At 34.6% G+C, this 18,830-nt stretch overlaps 1 protein-coding gene across 3 annotated transcripts in view; it reads left to right on the forward strand.

The window, feature by feature from the left end:
- LOC143177996 (uncharacterized) overlaps nucleotides 1-13,706 on the forward strand; it is a 29,679-nt gene extending 15,973 nt beyond the window's left edge. For all 3 annotated transcript variants that reach the window (XM_076376387.1, XM_076376379.1, XM_076376394.1), the window contains exons 3-10: nucleotides 168-267; nucleotides 1,576-1,696; nucleotides 5,315-5,525; nucleotides 6,801-7,196; nucleotides 8,448-8,813; nucleotides 10,217-10,492; nucleotides 12,377-12,592; nucleotides 13,267-13,706. In XM_076376387.1, the coding sequence (XP_076232502.1) occupies nucleotides 168-267; nucleotides 1,576-1,696; nucleotides 5,315-5,525; nucleotides 6,801-7,196; nucleotides 8,448-8,813; nucleotides 10,217-10,492; nucleotides 12,377-12,592; nucleotides 13,267-13,418 (1,838 nt within the window). In that variant the 3' untranslated portion in view covers nucleotides 13,419-13,706. The remainder of the gene's footprint in view (nucleotides 1-167; nucleotides 268-1,575; nucleotides 1,697-5,314; nucleotides 5,526-6,800; nucleotides 7,197-8,447; nucleotides 8,814-10,216; nucleotides 10,493-12,376; nucleotides 12,593-13,266) is intronic.
- The last annotated feature ends 5,124 nt before the right edge of the window (nucleotides 13,707-18,830 follow it).

Genomic DNA, 18,830 nt, shown 5'->3' on the forward strand with positions numbered 1-18,830 from the left:
TTTTTTCTGGTTAAGTACTTGATTTTATTAATTTTGAAGAAAGTTGTTGTTTGATAAAGGATGCCAGAATTATTTTTAATAATTTTGGAACATTTAATGAAAAAAATTTTGCAAAGCTATTATTTGTTTCTAATATTTATTGTATTTTCTTTGTTTTTTGTTTACAGAGCAAATATTCCTCTCATGTGATAGACCATGTCATCACCTGGACTGGCCGATGATTTGCCGAATCAAACTCACGCTTGAGGTCTTTCAGTCGCTGAGCAAGTAAGAGCATCAATTATTTTTCTTTCGTATCAATTTATATTTTATATACATGTAATAGAAACAATCACTGGATGTATGGGGCAGGAAACGATTCAATTTTTGTTAAAGATCAAAGCTGAAGGTTTAAATAAATACCAGACATTTTCCTTGTTCATTGCTGATATTCGTATCTTTCAGCTTTTTTGTAATTTGCAGTATCTTCGAAGAATTCTATTAAAGAATATCAGAATTTAAAAAAAATATATATCTTTAAAGTTTCGTATCATACGTGTAAATTCTGAAAAGTCAGCGTTTTCATTTTCTTTTAAATTGTTTTACAAGATAAATTTTTGAAAAAATAACTTCTCTTGTCAAGTTCGTTAACACGAAGTTTATTGCACTTTTTCTAGAATATTTCAGGTTCCTAGAAAAGTTCCTAGAAAGTCCTCTTACACACTGCATTTGCTTTGAATTATATTACGCTTAATACACTGCTTTCATTTCATTTCGCAATAATCCTTCATTACGAAGACTGTAAGTAAATTATTAAAAGAAACACTATCACTCTTTTATCAATAGGGAGTTTAATTTCATTTATACTTTTTAACTCGTACAATTTCTGTAGCGAATAAAATGTTGTAAATACGACGAAGAAGTAATCCGAGAGTCGCTAATTGAAGAAATTTTATCATCGAAGAGGAGAAAAGGCCAACATATATTCGCAATAATTGCAAGAGAAATTCAGCGTGTGATGTCTGCGATATTCATTGAACTGAAAGCGAGCAAAAACAGTTCAACCAACGTAGCGTAAAAAAATAGTGTTAGAATTAGAATTTTAATACCTACTTTGAATTCAACACTTTAAATAAAATAGTATTTCTAGTTAAACAAATAAGATAAAATTAAAGAATTAAAATACTTTTACGATAAAAAGAATATTTATAAAGCAGCAAATAACAATTCTTCTATTACCCAGTTCCATATTTTCTTCCATTAAAGAAACATGAGTGAGTTTATATCATCCTAAGGGTAAAAAATCGTAAGAAACTATTAATTACAAACGCAATTACACAACAACAAAATATTTTTCTACCAACTTACTGACCACCCTAAACAGTTACATCAACCATACCGCGCCATAGCATGTTTTATTATTTAAATAGGCATCATCAGTCGTAAGTTCTCCGTTGCAACAACCGTTATGCAATTTCTAAGCAGACAGAAACGCGGAAGAGATCATGTGTATCTCTCGTGTAGCTTTACCCAATTACCTGTTCACGCTTTTGATCGCACTCCCGTTAATTCATCGCGCGCTTTTCTTTGTCGTAGATCATGTGGCGACTGTCCGCGGAACGAGACAGCGTGTCTGTCTAATCACTGTGTGTCAGCGGATGGACAAAGGCGGGGAATCTTGACGGCTAATCGACAATTACCTGGCCCCACCATTCAGGTAACACTGACATTTCACAGTGGAAAGAGTTGGGAGTTAGATTAGAAAATGATCACTCATTTAAGGAGTGATCGAGACAGAGCTGAGTATTAATTAAATAAAATTGTTTGAATATGAGTACGTGAAACTTTCACAAAGTAACCTGAGTAAAACTTGGATATGGTTGAAATATTAGTATTATATTGTGTAATATTAAGCTTCTATGCTTGTTCCTTCTTGTTTGCTGTAACTTGATACATTATAGATAAAAGCAGTTTCGATGACAGAGAATTTGCAGTATTTTTTAAGGCTTTCTGTCTAATTCTATTAATCTTATTACTTATCTTAATTTTATCTGATATACTACATTATTCTATTATCGTTTATTTAATTATCCCAACTAAAAAGAAAAAAAATTCTTCATAATTAAATAAATTAACTATTAAGCAATAACTTGAAAGTGATCTTGGAACAAGCACACGGTAGTTTAAACAGGCAATTACTTTCTTAATTAATTTTAAACTTATTCTCTGATATTTCGTATTTAAGTAAACGTTTCCTGCATAATTATATAATTAATTCCAAATTCTTCTAAGTCCATGTATATGTGAGACAAAATTTTCGAAGTAAGAAATTTAATTAAATTCCTGAATTCCTCTTTTATTTTGAAGTATTTTTGTCCGTGTGTGGATTAGGCGCCCTGTTACGTAAACTACTTCAGGTAGATGATAATATTCATTAATCTTCGTATAGCTTGTAAGGACATACATATGACATGTAAAGAAAGTTGTTCACAAATTTGCTGGCTGCTTGTAATGTCCATTAAACTGAATTAAATATTCCTAGCGGACGTAAACTTTCTCCGACATAAAATATTGGAAGTATAGAGAATCTTCTGTATATTATCCTGCTATATCTGATTATCTCGGGGGACACATTCAAAGCTAAGGCGGAAACTTGTTTTCATAATAGCTATACTGGGTTTAAAACTGCTTAATACATTCAGCCTTTCAGAACGAAATAGAGATATATACTAGCAAAATGCAAATGCTAATGTGCTATTTAAAAACATTCGAGCTTATTCATTAATGAATAATTCAAATGCAAAATTTTTAAAACTGAATTTATTGTAAAAATTATAATTATTGATATAAACAGATACTTTAGATCTTTATCATTTTTTTATATAACGTTGAACAACTTTAGTTATGTAAATGAAAGAAGATACTATTCTTATTAATTAAATATTTCATTTCTTTAATATGTGTAGATAGATACTTTAGTAATATTACTGTATCAATTATTATTTGTGCTATTATTTAAACTAGACTATCAATTTTATAAATACTTCAATGTATTCTAGAGATATTGTGTAAATTGCATTTATTTCAAAAATAGAATCATTCAAGTTGAATTATCAGTATAGGAGGATGCCTCAGCAAATAAGTGCGATCCACTTCCGCTTGGTCTTGATATAATTAATTTTTGCTTCCCCCAAGAAATGGAAGACATGTGATTACGTGAAAGCAGAAGTAGAACAGGGCCTCAAATTCCACTTTGAACATGCTCGAGCTCTAGATCGACGTTGACATTACGTTTTTGCCATTACGTGGAATCTTAATGATGACCAGTGCATTCAATTTTCAAAACCTTTTCCTCGAAACTGTAAAAAATGAAATCTATTTCAAGAGTAAACCTTAAGCTTGTTTTACAAGAATAGCAAACATCGTTAACCAGATCCATATTAAGAAGATAGCACACGTTATTGCTAATAAACCTCGTTTTTTAAAAACAGGATAGTTTAATATTACAGGAATATTTTAAAATTGAAATTGATTGGTTATACTCTTAAAGTCGCTTCTGTATTTCACTTTTGTTCAAAACGCAATTTAAGTAGCTTCAGCGCTGGTCTTTGAGCTAGAAAGATAATACTTTATCGCAGCAAACGAATGGAACATCAAACACATGATACGTTGAAATGCAAGTATACCAGCCCAACGAAAGGATTGCGTGTGTTGCTAAATGCAAATTCGTCTAGCTACTAGATACAATTTTCCAGATGGAAAAGTTGATAAGGGTTCGTGTATAGCACAGATCTTTCCACTCAGTAAACTTGATCTATACAACGTGACTTTATTCGTCGTGTTAAAAAAATTATGCAACGTGCACATTGCAGTTTTTTTAATATCGTAATTCGGATTTACGTCACCAAATTACAGTGAATTTGCTACTAATATTAGTAACGAAGAATGTTACGTCATCTCAGTAATGCACTTTTAGGAGATTAGGCTTCTGCATAGAAATTACAGCATTTCAAATTATTTTTTTGCATTAGATTATTCTTGTTTGAATAATGACTAAGAGATAATAGATCGTTAGAAGATTGCTCAATAATTGGTAAAGACAAAATGTTATTTGCGTCACGGAAGATAATGTTCCTTTGATTGTAGGCATCAGAGTTAACTTAAATAAAAGCAGAATATTATTACGACATAAATGAACAAGTCATTAGTTACTTCAAGCTTCTACAGTTTCTCCTTTATTGCTACGTTTGATAATATAACAGTGTGTGTTTCAATATTTTGAACGTAATTTATATCTCAAATGTGACTGGTTATTATAAGGCAAAGAATTGATAATATTTCGCTAAAAATAATATTAATAGGTAATTACTCTCTGAAATGACTTAATACATAGTACATAGTAGATCACAAGATTAAAAGTTGTTCACTATTGTACCTTTATCAAGTATATTGAAATTCCATTGTCAAACTTTACAAGTAACTAATAATTTATAAACAATAATAGAAAATAATATTTGTGAAATTCTACTATTAGATTTTCGATAGATGCACTTTAAATTTTGAATAAGTTGTCACTGAGCATAAAAGATTTCGAACACTCTGAAAGTTCACAAATTTCTGTCTTTTTTTCTCCTTTTTCCATGAAACTTTTCTTTTCTTTTCTTCCGCCGAGATAGTTTTGAAAAGTTTAGGGAGTATAAAGCTGCCAATGAGAATATTTCATGTAGTTTCCTAAATGTTAAGGGATACGCAGATATGCATTGCAAGGATAAAATAAGTACCTAAGCTGCAGAAGGCAACCTTTAATTCTTGTTTATATCTCGAGTCAGATGTCCACTAACATATAACATACCAATTGTAAAACTAACAATAAGACTTGATAGTGACAGAACACTCTTATTGTAATTATAGCAATTTCGTCAGCTGTGTCATTTTCTTGTAAATTAATTTTTGTTTTTTAAAATTGACATTAAATTAAGCTAATTCATAATATTTTAATCATTCAAGATTTCAAAATTTGTACGTACCGTCGTTTGAATTTCATACAAATCTAGTTAATCCAATATACTAATATTTAAATTCTTCAAACTGTTTATGTAGTTGTGAGATGCAGTGCATAGCAGAACCATAATTGTCTATACAATACATGTTGTTCTTCTACGATGCATGCACCCATGCATTTACAACACGTAAAAACCTTTTAGCTGTTACTTGTCAGCAATGTTCAGATAACGCAATCCCAAAGAACGCATTTAAACTGGTTGTGACTTCCTATAATGAACAAGATGTGTCCCAATAGTTTCAACGTTCCCAGACAGGCTTTCTTGCTTTATAGGTTTGCGAGAACGACATCTTGGTAGTGGACGTGATTAATCGACTTCCGGGTAAAGCTGCCGCGATGCACTGGCGTGGTCAATCTCAAATAGAATCACCTCATATGGATGGTGTGCCGCTGATCACTCAGTGCCCTATACCGAGCTACACCACTTTCCAGTACAAATTCCGTGCTACAGCGGCTGGAACTCATCTTTGGCATGCTCACGCAGGTAAGAATCACTGTTTCATTACAGTATATTGAATAGTGGGTTTGTTTGCGTTATTTTGGGCTCTAGAGTGCTAACAGTCTTAATTTCTGCGTGCATTCTAATATTTATCAATCCACTGACACGTAGCATACTGTGTCTACTGATCGATAAAGTGGTTGCACAGAGTAGCTTTGAACTATTTTGTATGTCATATTTATTACTCCTTCAGTGTGTAGTTTTTGTAATTTTTCCTTAATCCTTCGCTGAATTCATACCTCTTTTCTTGATCATTCCTAATCTTTAGTTTTTCTCTATTCTTTCCTCTGATAATACTCATTTCTTTGCCCTAACTCCCATTCCCCTTCTACAGCTGAAATCTCTTGTCTTAGTCCAATTCTTTTCTACAAATCCCTAGAATCATTTCTTGCAAGGGATAAGCCCTTTTCAGACTCTGTATTACTGTTTTCTTATTAGTCACTTGTAGCCTCTATCTCCTTTTTACACTTGTGTAATTTGCAGATACACATTGCAGATAACAAGATGTTTCAAAATCTCAAATATCGCAGATAAAGACGTGCACGAAACAGTGAAGCAATAGGGAAAACAGTAATTTTGTATGAAAAATATGTTGAATATGTAGACGAAAATTTGTTGATGTTATATCGTTTTAGAGAAAATTAAAACTTTGAACTTATTGCAGCTGAGTGACAATGTATTCAAATATTATAATTTTAAATGCTCGAGAGATATGGAAAGTGAAAGGAAAGATTGTATTTCACAGTAGATACAGTCACTGGACAGACTGTAAGTTCCCTCCTTACTCTGTGTACCTTCAAGTAAGTACATGGAATTGTCCATTGGTACATTTATACTTTGCTAAAATCCAAGGCCAATTTTTTGGAAAATAAACCGCGATATCGACAAATTTTATTCAATATTTTCAACTTATTCTTCATATACAATCACAATCTGGGTTGTACCACCTGTTCCGAATCACTCTGTAAATTTCAGTAATAACTCCTTAGTTATTACCCAATCGAATTAAAATCCTACATTATTAATATCCTGTACATGAAAAACTGTAAAAAAATGACGAAACGAGACTCACCTACCACATTACACCTACTAAAAATCATCTACAATGTTTTCAAATAAGATGTTAAGATGCACACTTTTGTCTCTCATGGTACATATTAGGAAAGTTTTCCAATCCCAGGAGTCACTGTTGCTTTCAAAGCAGAAGCAAATCCAATTACCTTTCCATCCCCGTGAATTCTGGATTTGATATATGTCTAGGGGCTGACGTCGCTAATGGGATTTTCGGTGCGTTGATCGTCAAACAAGCAGACATAAGAGACCCACATCGTGCTCTGTACGATATCGACGACGGGGACCACGTGGTTCTGGTGACCCAGTGGCAACACACAGAAGAGATCACGTTCACTCAAGGACACTCGAAACCAGCGATTCTACTGATCAACGGGAGAGGACGTCAGCCAAACGGACCCAACGTCCCACTTACAACGTTCACCGTTGTTCCAGGACGACGTCACAGATTTCGTATCGCGAACGCTGGTGGTGCTGGAGTCTGTCCAATAACCATTTCCATCGACGCTCATCCCCTTTTGTTGATTGCCCTGGATGGGCAGCCGGTTGAGCCACGACAAGTTACGTCGATTACTTTGGCTAAAGGTATGTCTAAAATTGATAACGAGAACAAATGTATTCTAGTGGGTCAAACAGTTACTGATCCATGCATAACGACTGCATTGAGACTGCAGTTTTTTGAATTGCACACTCATGTTTGCAATTTTATTTGCGGAACAGAATACTGTTTTATAGGTGGATGGAAAATGCATACATATGCGTTGTTAGAATATTGATACGAAGCAAATTCTAGTAATACGTTCGCTGTGCTATGACATGCAGAATCGTTGAATTGTGTATTAGATATTCAAGAAATCTCCATATTTTAGGACATGCAGACGTAACATGTATGTCATATTGATAACTTTGCATTTTACGATAGAAGATCAAACGAGATGTACTTCTTTAGCATACTGAAATTAAGAAGACTAGAATTCAGTTACAATGATAATTGGACTACTATATTTTGTTCATTGTATGCCTATTTCAAAATATTAATCTTAAATGAAACTACATTACACACGTAGATCCTGTGACAATTTAACAGTTTGTAGAATAATGCACATGGAATATGTATACTTCTAGTTACTCAGCTTGGTAAAACGCGTCTGCCTACAGACGTTCCTGCTTCTCTTGGTCTCAAATGAATCATTTTTTATTTATTTCGCTAATATAAGGTTATTACTTATATTTGCTTATATTTCGGATAACAAGTGCAAACATTCTAGTACAATATCCTCGGCTTAACAAGAACAAATTAGTTTAACTGGAGTGTAAAATAGCCTATGTTATGAAATTTAGAAACAAAAAGTTAGGTATCCTGTATTCAAACTAGTCCATATCGAATAGAATAAAACAGGTTTGTTAAAATTCGTTTACTATTTTCAGTTTCATTATTTAGGTAATATGTCTACTGATCTGATACAATAATGAGTAACTATAGTGCATTCTGTATAGTTATTTCATACTGAATAAACACTAGTGTTAGTCTTGCATTTAACATAGGTCGACAAGGTTAAGGAAACATTCAAATGAAATTTTCTTACACAATTTTCATTAATTTTATAATATGTATCGATTTCTATAAAAGTGGTCACAGTAAAAGAATTGAATTTAAAAAAGAAATATAACAAAATAAAGTAAACGAAAAATTCATTTTCTTTCCATGTTTCGATTTTTGAGTTAAACCACTTCCATGATTACCTACTGACATACATATTCTCACGATCTATCTATTAATCGTTGAATATGATACGGTATTTCTGTATAACGTGAGGCTCCGATCCTTTGTCACAGGCGAGAGAGCAGATATCGTTCTGAAGGCGAACAAACGCATTGCTTCCTACTGGATGAACGTGCACACGTCCAAGGAATGCGGCGCGAATTCCATAAACGGCGCTGCAATCTTGAGATACAACGGAAGTTCGACGGAAGATCCTGTGCTCGTACCGGAAGGTATCGATCAAGCAGAAGGCGAGGAGACGATGATGAATCGTCTCGCTATGACGACCAATCCCGCAGAAAAATGCAGCAATCCCGAGAATCTGTGCGTGACGGAAGTGCATTCGTTGCGGAGGATGCCGAGCTACCTTGCTGAACCGAGGATGGACGTCACGATACGCTTGCCTATTAATTACAAGCTTCAGCTGAACGAATTCGTAGGTAGGTGAATGCTCGGTCGAACGTTTGTCAACTTTCAATACAGGAAGTGTAGCCTTTCGTACAGGCTCATAACTCACTGGTGACCATGTTGCTGCAGAACTGTTAGTAGACTACTTTGATTGTCGGATATGTGAGAGACAAAGTGGTAAAGTGAAAATTATTTGCTTCGAATTTCTAATGTGACGAATTTCGATGAGTGACGAATTTCTAATTGACGATTGTGAAAATAACAAGTATTAGAAAGAGTAGTAACAATAGATTTTTGCTTCGAACTTTAAATGCATTAAGCAAGAGGTATTTATTATTAGAAAACTAACTTAAAAATAAATTAAATAATTTATTAAAAATAATATACTTCTGCGTTAAGATCATTATGCAAGATTTGGATAAATGTGGTATGACAGTCAATGTTTTAATGAAGCATTTATTTTTTTTATTATAAATACAAAATATAAAGTTCTGCTTTTTTTATATTTTTGAAGCTATTAAGCAAAAGTTCTTTTCTGAAAAATTAAAGAGCAGAAGTTACTTTAATCGCCAACTAAGGAGTTAATTTTCAAGATTTCTGTGCTTTGAGTCTGTCTACCCGTGTCTACATCTACTTAATAGGAGTAATTTTAACGTCCGATCTTGAGGTTTACTTTCTTTAACGTGTATGCTTTCATGAGATCGCTGATAGGACAATTATGAACGATGAATGACTGACAGAGTAAATGTAGCAGAGCTGCAGGAAGTTGACTAAGAAATCTTTCCAACTTGTAATTTGCAAGTAATCTAACTACCTGTCTTGAAACACTTGCTATGATTAAGAGATATAGAAAACCATATTCTTAAATACAGAATTATTATTTTTTTCATGATAAAAACTTATTAAGAAATATATTAAAATTGAAGACTGATTATAATTTGTTTTGAAAGTATAATAAGTGATTGCGTTTTTTTAATATGGCTGAGAACTTTGGAACATCTACTCATGTATCTATAAAATTATCTCGCTTTATTTGAGTATTTCAATATCGAAGGAATTACATATATTTAAATTTTAGTTGATTCTGTTTTCCAGAGTAAAGCCCCTGCTTTAGATAAATTAAAAACATTTGATTAATATAATATTGATTGTTTCTTGAGAACTTTTCACGATGTGTAGAATACTTCTCCTTCCTTTATTAAATAACTTATATTATCTGTTTCAATAATTGTTGAAGTTTAAGTTAATATTAATCCTCGGAACAAAACATTTCTATTATTAACATAGAATATTTGAATAGCATAATATGTATGTTTGCTTTAAGTATTTTGCCTATTTTACATTGCAAATTTTGGGTTTTGATAGTAAATAACATTTCTAATTGGTTTGGTAGTTCCAAGTCGTTCTAACGAAATATTTTCATTTACCACTACAGGTAACGGCGGGCTAGAAACGAGAGTGTTGAACGTGAACAATGCCACCTTCACGTTCCCATCGTCCCCCTTGTTGACTCAAGGTGCTGACATCCCTGAAGAAACTCTGTGTTCTTTCTCATCTGACGACGATGATGCTCATAATGAGAACGAAACGGCGTCGCCGTCCTCGCGACGCTGCCACCGAGGCGACGGCGCTGCGACCAGCACGTGCGAGTGTACTCATGTAAGACATGTACCGCTTGGAGCAACTGTGGAGATTATTCTTTTTGATCAAGGTAATTCATTTTAATTAGTCTCATTAGCATGTTTCATCTAACACTCGATGTAAGATAATTTGATCTTTAAATCAAACTTCATATGAGCGCATTACTTTCATAGTTCTTGCATTTGAGATAAATAGTCTACACTTTTTTGTTTTAATTATTATAGCGTGTAGAAAAATGAGAGGTAATTAAATGAAATAATCTGATATTTAGTATTCATGGAAAATTACGGATATTAATAGCCATAGTTTGCAAGTTTTAATTATTAAGGAATTCTTATAGGTTGTTTGTACTGGTTTGACCATTTTTAATAGTAAAATTTTCTAATCTGCTAAAGAGAAGCACGTAAAAGTTTCTGGTACCACATCGATACCATATTTACGCATCCAGTAGTCAACATATCCAGAGTTTAAAGGTGAAGTAACCGTAAAAATAAAACGGATTCAAGAGAACCCCCAAAAGCAAGCAGGCTTAAAACGACTAAGTCAGAAATTGGCTGAATGAAATGCAATGCAAACTACGTTTCTCCGCGTTAGAATTAGACTTGCAGAATCGCGTTGGTAGATCGACATCCCGTCACGTCATCTTCCAGATACCTCATATGTGTAACATTCTAGGGCTTCGTTCGTGATGAAACGAAATGGGAAAATTAGATTTCCAATTACCATCGCAGTAAACACGCTCGCGCAATTTACAGCGACCGTTCTCGGAGTGGCAGTGGTTATCAAAGGGAACGTTCACAAATGGTGATCGATGGCTTCATCGACTTTGACTGACTCATTGTTCCCCTCGAATCAACATATATTTCGGCTCTTATTATCGAGACGTTCGTTAAGAAATGTTCCCGACAGTTTTGGAAGCTGTAGCTAAAACAAAGGTCTCTCAGGAAAATGCCTTGGAAAAACCTGACGAAACAGGGGGGAAATATTCATTGAAGAGTAGCCTTGAGTCAAGAACCTTGATCTATATTTCTGTTACTTACAGAGGCTGGAAATATTGATCGCCTCTTTATTGCATTTCTAAGAATTATTTCTCTGTGAATATGGAATGTAAGCTATGTGCAAAATGGATTTCCAATTCCTGATACACCATTTCTAAGAATTTACCAGCTTCATTTTATTGGGTTTTCAAATCTTTTACGTTTTTGCAGAAAAATATATATTTGAGGACAGACCAAAAAAGATTTGTTTAAAAAAAAGATTAACTGTTAACACATACCCTAGCAAGACACAGACAAGTCTGTGTTTTAATTAGGATAGAACACACAAGACCAACACGTCACCATTTTTTCAATGAAGACACATATAGTGTACATGGTGTCAAATTACACTACTTGTGAGACAAACTGTTCTTCATAGCGAAAAGCATATGTACTTATTGATAATAACTCAGCGTAGAACACATTTTAAAGAGCTATTTAGAGGACAGGGAATCAATACAAGAATACCAAATTACATAGTGCTACGTTCCTAGAAGGTGACTGTTAGGAACCTCATATATTAAGAGGAATGTTGGTTAGAGTCATTTGTTTGGATCCAACAATCCAACTACAAGGAAGGTGCAAAAAAGAAGCATACACAAGTCTCGCTTTCTTTGAACTTGTGAAGGTGTCCTTAACCTCCCACGCAGTCCATTTTCATACAATCCTCACTCTCTCTTTGGAGCTTAAGGAGAACTAATTTGGCAAGACAAAAAGTGCCCTTGAAAATTAGAGAAGGCAATGTAAAAACTATACGTAGATATGTATGATTACATATACATACAAAATATGTAAGAATTAGAGAAAATACCATATCATATACCCTTTAATCGAAACATTTTCTAACAAAAGATTCTATCGCTACTTTTAAAAATAGCAAATTCAGAAATAATCAAAATGGGTTTTCTTGTCCTAAGGTGGTCTCGATGATTTGGTCTATCATCTACATGGGTACACTTTCTACGTAGTAGGCGCACGAAAATTCGGACGTAGCGTCTCTCTGCAGGAATTGAAAGCTCTAGACGAGAAGGGACAACTGTTCACGAGAAATCTGGATTGTACGGTAGTCAAAGACACTGTAGTTGTACCTAAATACGGTGCTGTGGCTATTAGGTTCAAGGCTGACAACCCAGGTAAGATCATCTTAAATGAGAGAAAAAATTTTCTTCTTGAAGTCTGTTAACTGGAACCTCGAATTAAGGCGATATTTATATTAGGAACGATTCTAAAACGACTACTTTGATTCTAACGATTCAAATGTAAATATATGCCCCAATTCAGATTTACATAGAAAACAGAATTTTTAGCTTAGAAGAAGAATTAATTAAACATACTTTTTTATTTTAACAGATGAATATTATAATACAAAAATTGATAATAAAAAAATTGAAGATCCAACAATTCTAAAATACAATATCTTGAAACATAAAATATTTAATTTATGTTGCGTTAGTTTACAACCATCCCCATTGAAATTATATTCTATAATAATATTGATTATATTCCTAACATTATACAATAATTGATTCTTCTTTAAAAATAGGAAAACTGAAAAATTACCGCTCTCGATAAATGTGGTTATAGTTTATCAAATCAGAAGTGATTAAAAATCGTCTAGCTTTTAAAATCGTTTAATTATAATATACGTACTTAAATATGAATAAATCTACATGGACAATTTCAAAAATCTTACTATTTAAGCTTTCTAATGAGAACAGCACCTTTAATTTCTAGTCGATACGACTTCTCATTATTTCTCGAGTCTAATTGTAAGTTCGCGTAACAAGCATTTCGTTGGATTATGCAGGTTATTGGATGCTGAGGGACGAGCATGCTGCTGATTGGACTCGCGGTTTGGATGTTATTCTACAAGTTGGAGAGGCCGATGACTTAGTACCCGCTCCAGAGGATTTCCCCAAATGTGGATCATTCGTTGGCCCAGCATATTTTCTTATATAGACTGCTAATTAATACATCATATTCACGTGTATATAGTTGTAAATAAGTACGTAGAGACTGATAGTGTACACGCATTGGCAAAGCTTCAATTTCATTTTGATACTTTGTTTTTTTGCAAATTATTTGCTTGGCATATCTTTTCGGTGCATATTTGACAAAGTTTCTTCGTTTCACTTTCATCAGAGCATTCCTTCGTTCCGATTAGTTTTTGAACAGAAGAATAAGTGTACAAATTTTAGTCTGGTATTGTATTTTATTCTTAATAATAAACAATTATTTTCATACGCATTTGTTGTTCGTTATTCATTTGTATGAGGACCAATTAGATACTTCTTATTCTTGTCAATGAATACTATAAAACTCTAAAACCTCAGATTATTTGTTAAATATCATGTGTATGTATAGTATATTAGGCTATCCCATGTCTTTTTCGTGATTTGAACATTCAGCTTATGGGATAATGTAATAGTATTTAAGAAAAAAATAGAATGTTGATTATCCATGCAAACAGGTGCATGGGTCGATATTTAATGTCCTAGAACATGTCTATGTTCTATGCACATATTTTAGCCTTTGTAATCGTAATTTGCCTCCCACGCACTCATGTACATAACGATGTACAGTATCTAACGCGTGGTCAATTCAAGTAACTTCTACATGCTACCATTCATTTTAAGTTGCAGTAGTATTTACAATAGAATTGACTCCATCAGTTGATAATAGAAAAAACTTAGTCTACATGAATATTCAATTATGGTTTCAAATTTCCAAAAAGTCTGTCTTGAAATTGCTTCTCAAAAACAAACAAAGCAACGTCGCAGCCGCGGTTCATTTCAGCTGCAACGTCACGCTCTAGACCGCTGCCAATTATAACCATCACATCGCGGCAAATTCGATGCTGGCGTGAATAAATAGCCAAGGATCAGGCTGGTTGTCCAGCCGTCACAGTGATGTCCTGCCTGTCCGCCCTCTACTCGCAAGTAGTCACCCTGCTCTCCGTCCCCCATGAAATCATCCTACTCCAGCACAGAGTTTTCCGAGAGTATGCGAAAATTGCTGTCGGGCCAGACTTCATACACACCCTGCCGTCTTTCTTGATCCTGACAGCGATGGTGATAGTCCTCTGGAGGAATCCACCGTCTCTGGACACCCTGGCCCACGTGTTATCGTCGACGACACTTTATAAGGCTCTGCAGGTATCCAGATCGAAAGTCCTTGGAAAGACTATCAAAACAACCATTCTGGCATGCTTGCGTTCGAAGGTCACGGTCAGCTGGGTGGTCGCGATCACGGTCCTGTGGTTCTGGCTGATCCTTCAGAGGCTGCTTTACTGCTGTGTCTGGATGTACTGGAGTTACGTGAGTAGAACTTCAGAGTGTATCGTAACCTGTACGTATCATTTCACACGATTTCGAAGCGGCATTACGTGATTGGAAAATGCTAGAACCGCGGAGACGCGCCTACAGCGGGGTTATCTCGCTTTGAATGCTACATACGTAATGAGATAAGACGTCAGAGGTTCCGGAAGTTCCGTGAAGTAGGTTATATAAGGCGTCCAAGGTTTTTTAAGGGAAATTTTCGAGCAGATTTTCGTCTTTGGCTTGTGTCTGACGTGTAATTTAATAAATAATTAGTATAGTTTTAAGATTATGTCAGATGTTATATGATAATATGTTGTATTCTGAGAGGGAAGTTAAAAATGGTAAATATAGAAAATTTTAGGAAACTTGATTTGTTTTATTCTTGAAGAAAGTGTATGAAAATTGGAATTATTTTTTAACTAAAAATTTTTGTATTGTTAGGATTTTCTATTCCTAAGTAAACTTTTCGACCTTCGTTTATGGAATATATTTTTTAATTCTTTCATCTTGAATTTCTGAAGTTTTTAAGAATATTCTTATAATCGTTTTTAAAACGTTAAGAAAAGCTCATTTCATATAGGAATCCGAACAACGATACATCTCCTACCAATGGTGGCAACGAGTATGGTCCTCCTATTATCCTCCGCCGTTGCAACCGCCATTGATGTCAGCCAGTTTTATCAGTTGGATCATCTCTATGTCACTCGCAGGAATTACTCTAAGTTGCGCACTTTCCACTAATCGAGTATGGACTCGTATCGTGGACTCTTTAGGTGGACTGAGGAATACCTCTGTAATAGTGAAATGTTATGCAAACTCGTATTTGAAGAGGTTATTAGAAATGATTACGAAAATAATACACTATTTTTTTATTTAAAAATTTTTTAATATTTTGTTTCTCAAATATTTAAAATTCCATATTTAGTTATTCATATATTACATTTTTTAATATTTAAATTTTTATACTTTAAAAATTTTAAATATTCATATGATCACATTTTCATATTTTCAAACTTTCAAGTGTATACATATGCAAAGTCTTGAATTTTCAAACATTCCCGCGCTCAAATTTTTGTATATTTGAATCCTCAAACGTTTAAATATTCAAATTTTCACCTTTTCAAATCTTGAAATTCTCAAATATTCAAATCTTCATGTTCTTAAATAATCGAATTGAAAATCTTTAATAGTTTCAAATACACAGCATTGTTACATTTTCGAATAATGAAATACACAGAATAACTTTAATTACTAACATCTTGGAAACTATTGCCACTATTGACACGTTCTACAAGCCAACAAAGACTCATTAAAAAATAAACGCTCCATTCCAGGAACTCTCCTCAAACACCCCATAAACACTCCAAATCCATAAATTTTCCAATCATCCGCCATCAAAACTCCCCATCACTAATTAACAACACTTCAATCTCTGCTTCCCAAACCAGACTATTAACGTCCCCTTCACAACAACAATGGCCTCTAGAGGAGTCACCGAAGGCGAAGGCGGTCGTGCCAGTGGACGAAAGTGAGGCGAGCTCAATGTGCGACGACTGTCGCTCGGAGATCTCCAGTGAGATGCACAACCCAGCACGAAGGGAGGTGCTCCCAATCTCCTATGGCACGAATTGGACCCCGAAGCCGAGTTTCTCCGGGTACAAAGAGCCACAAAGGAAAGTGTCGGTGAAGTCGTTGCACACGGTGGCTGTCGTGAACGACCTCGAAGACTCGGACCAACTGTCACCCAAGCATCTGCGACATAGACGCAACTGCCACACGGTGATACCCAGCAACTCCAGCGACAAATCGAGCGGATGTTGAGCTGACAGCGTTGATAGGTGCCGTTCGACGATTGGACACACTCAAATGCGAATGGAAATTATGGCTCGGCGATTTTCTGGGTCATCGTTACTTCTCCTGGGTCGGGGATCGTATTTTTCAGAGTTTCGTCCAAGCGGTGGTTACTGCTCGCGACAAATAAGCGTGCCCGCGGCCATGCAACATATATAGGGTAGCGTTTATGGTTGTATCGCGTGTAGAACGCGCACCGATGAATTATTGGACTCGAATCGTCTCGATAGAGGAAATATCCCGTGAGCGGTGTCAGGGCATGTTGAAATTTAAATTTGTACGTTTAGACACCGACAAATAAGGTGACCTGTTTTAATTTATGAATAAGGGAGCCTTGTAAAGTATTTCGTGGAGAAAAGGGCAAATGGCTCGAAGGAGTTCGATGAGGTTAGAATTTCATGGAGATGTGGCAAGCGTGACGAGAATGCTTGAGTTTCCTAACAATGGATCCTGTGTTTCTTTTCCTTTAATGCGAATTAGTAGACTACTTCTTGGAATAAAGGTACGGATAAAAGTATCCGGTTTTCCCAGTTTAGTGTATTTGAAGAATAGGCCAGCAAATGTGTCCTATTTTGAAAGTGGTAGTATGTACTATGATGTAGCGAATTTTATTGTATATTTCTGGCTGTGGTAAAACGGAATACAGGGTTCATTTATGGAAATTGTTGGCTTTCGAGTATTCTTGGTTGCTCTACTTGCTGCTCTATTTCCAATTGTGGATCGGTGACAAATCGACGTGGCAGACGTGCAATCGAATGTCTAATCTTAGGTTTCAAGTCGTCAAATAAACTACTAGGTAATTTTCCCAACTGGAATTTTTATAAACATCGTAAAAAATTGATAGTTTTATAAAATATATTTGTACGTGTAGAAAATTATATAGATTATTGTATTGTCTGATGTAGGAGTTCGAATAAATCGATAGAATTTGTATTATTATAATTTTTATACAAGATAAATATAGATAATTTTAGCAATTTTGTCTGAATTGTTTCTTTTACTTATAATTAGTTTAATAACCTTATAGTACTCTTGATATTTTATTTAAAAGTTTTAGGAGATTATTAAAATTTGAAACTTTTAGTTCCTGCTTTTTAACTTTAGAAATGAGCACAATTAGTCAAAAATTTGTTAATCTCGAGATTGAAAAATATTGAGTATCTAACTCTGTAATGGGTCTCAAATACTATACAGGGTGCTACAAACCTGATGATATAAGCGGATAGCCAATGATTCCATATGAAAAAATAAGTAAAAAATATAAAATAAGTTTTTTAATGTTGTGCTTCGTTTTCGAGAAAGTTCAGTTTGAATAATAATCGGTTACAAGTGTACAGAAGTACAGTATTAAGTGCTTCAAGGGTATATGCGGTAAGGGGAATATCCTCGGTCTGACCAGTGACTGTCTTGACAATAAGCTAGAAGCATTCGACTTTCCCTGTTCTCCTCTCAAATGCCCAAAACTGAACTTCGGTACACTTGCGCTCTTATTCTTTTTGCTGTCTTGTAGCCTTATTTTTTATGTAGAATCACCCCCTTCTCGTTTTTTTTCTAAGTAAGTTCAAGTTCCCATTCCTCAGAAGGTTAATTCCTCAAACTACTCAATATTCCTTTATCGGTACAGTAAGTTCTCGTTATAAGTCATCGCTTGAGATCGGTCAGGAACATGTATCGAATACAGGCTAAGTGATTCTCTCTTCTATTGAACTTGAGTCGATTGCTAGTGTCGGGTAGAATCAAGTCTCAAAGGCTATCCTTAAAAGATTCCCTTAAATGTTGGAGATAGTGTTGTAATTAATAATCACTCTAACATATAACGAGAATTTCCTGAGCTCTTTCATAACGATTTATCTTTCCTATCTGTTCTTTTTCAATTAATAATAAGTTAATATCAGCGTACTTTCACAACGATTTATCTTTCCTCCTACCCGTTCACACCTACTATAGTCAAATAATAGACCTCATCGCTATAGAATGATCCTCATCCCTTACTTCCATTAAAAAACAATCTTAGCCGCTTCACAGCGCGAACCCTTCAATTTCCTTCATCCCGAATCCCATCTCTAGGAAAATTCATTCACCTAAACAAAGCATCCCTCGCAGTTCTCCTTAATCCTGTACTTCTCACGTTGGATCAAAAGCGATCAATGAAGAATCAACACGGTGGCCTAGCATTTCATACACGCGCCTAATCCAAGGG

This window comes from Calliopsis andreniformis, chromosome 1 (genome assembly GCF_051401765.1).
Source record: "Calliopsis andreniformis isolate RMS-2024a chromosome 1, iyCalAndr_principal, whole genome shotgun sequence".
Lineage (NCBI taxonomy): Eukaryota > Metazoa > Arthropoda > Insecta > Hymenoptera > Andrenidae > Calliopsis > Calliopsis andreniformis.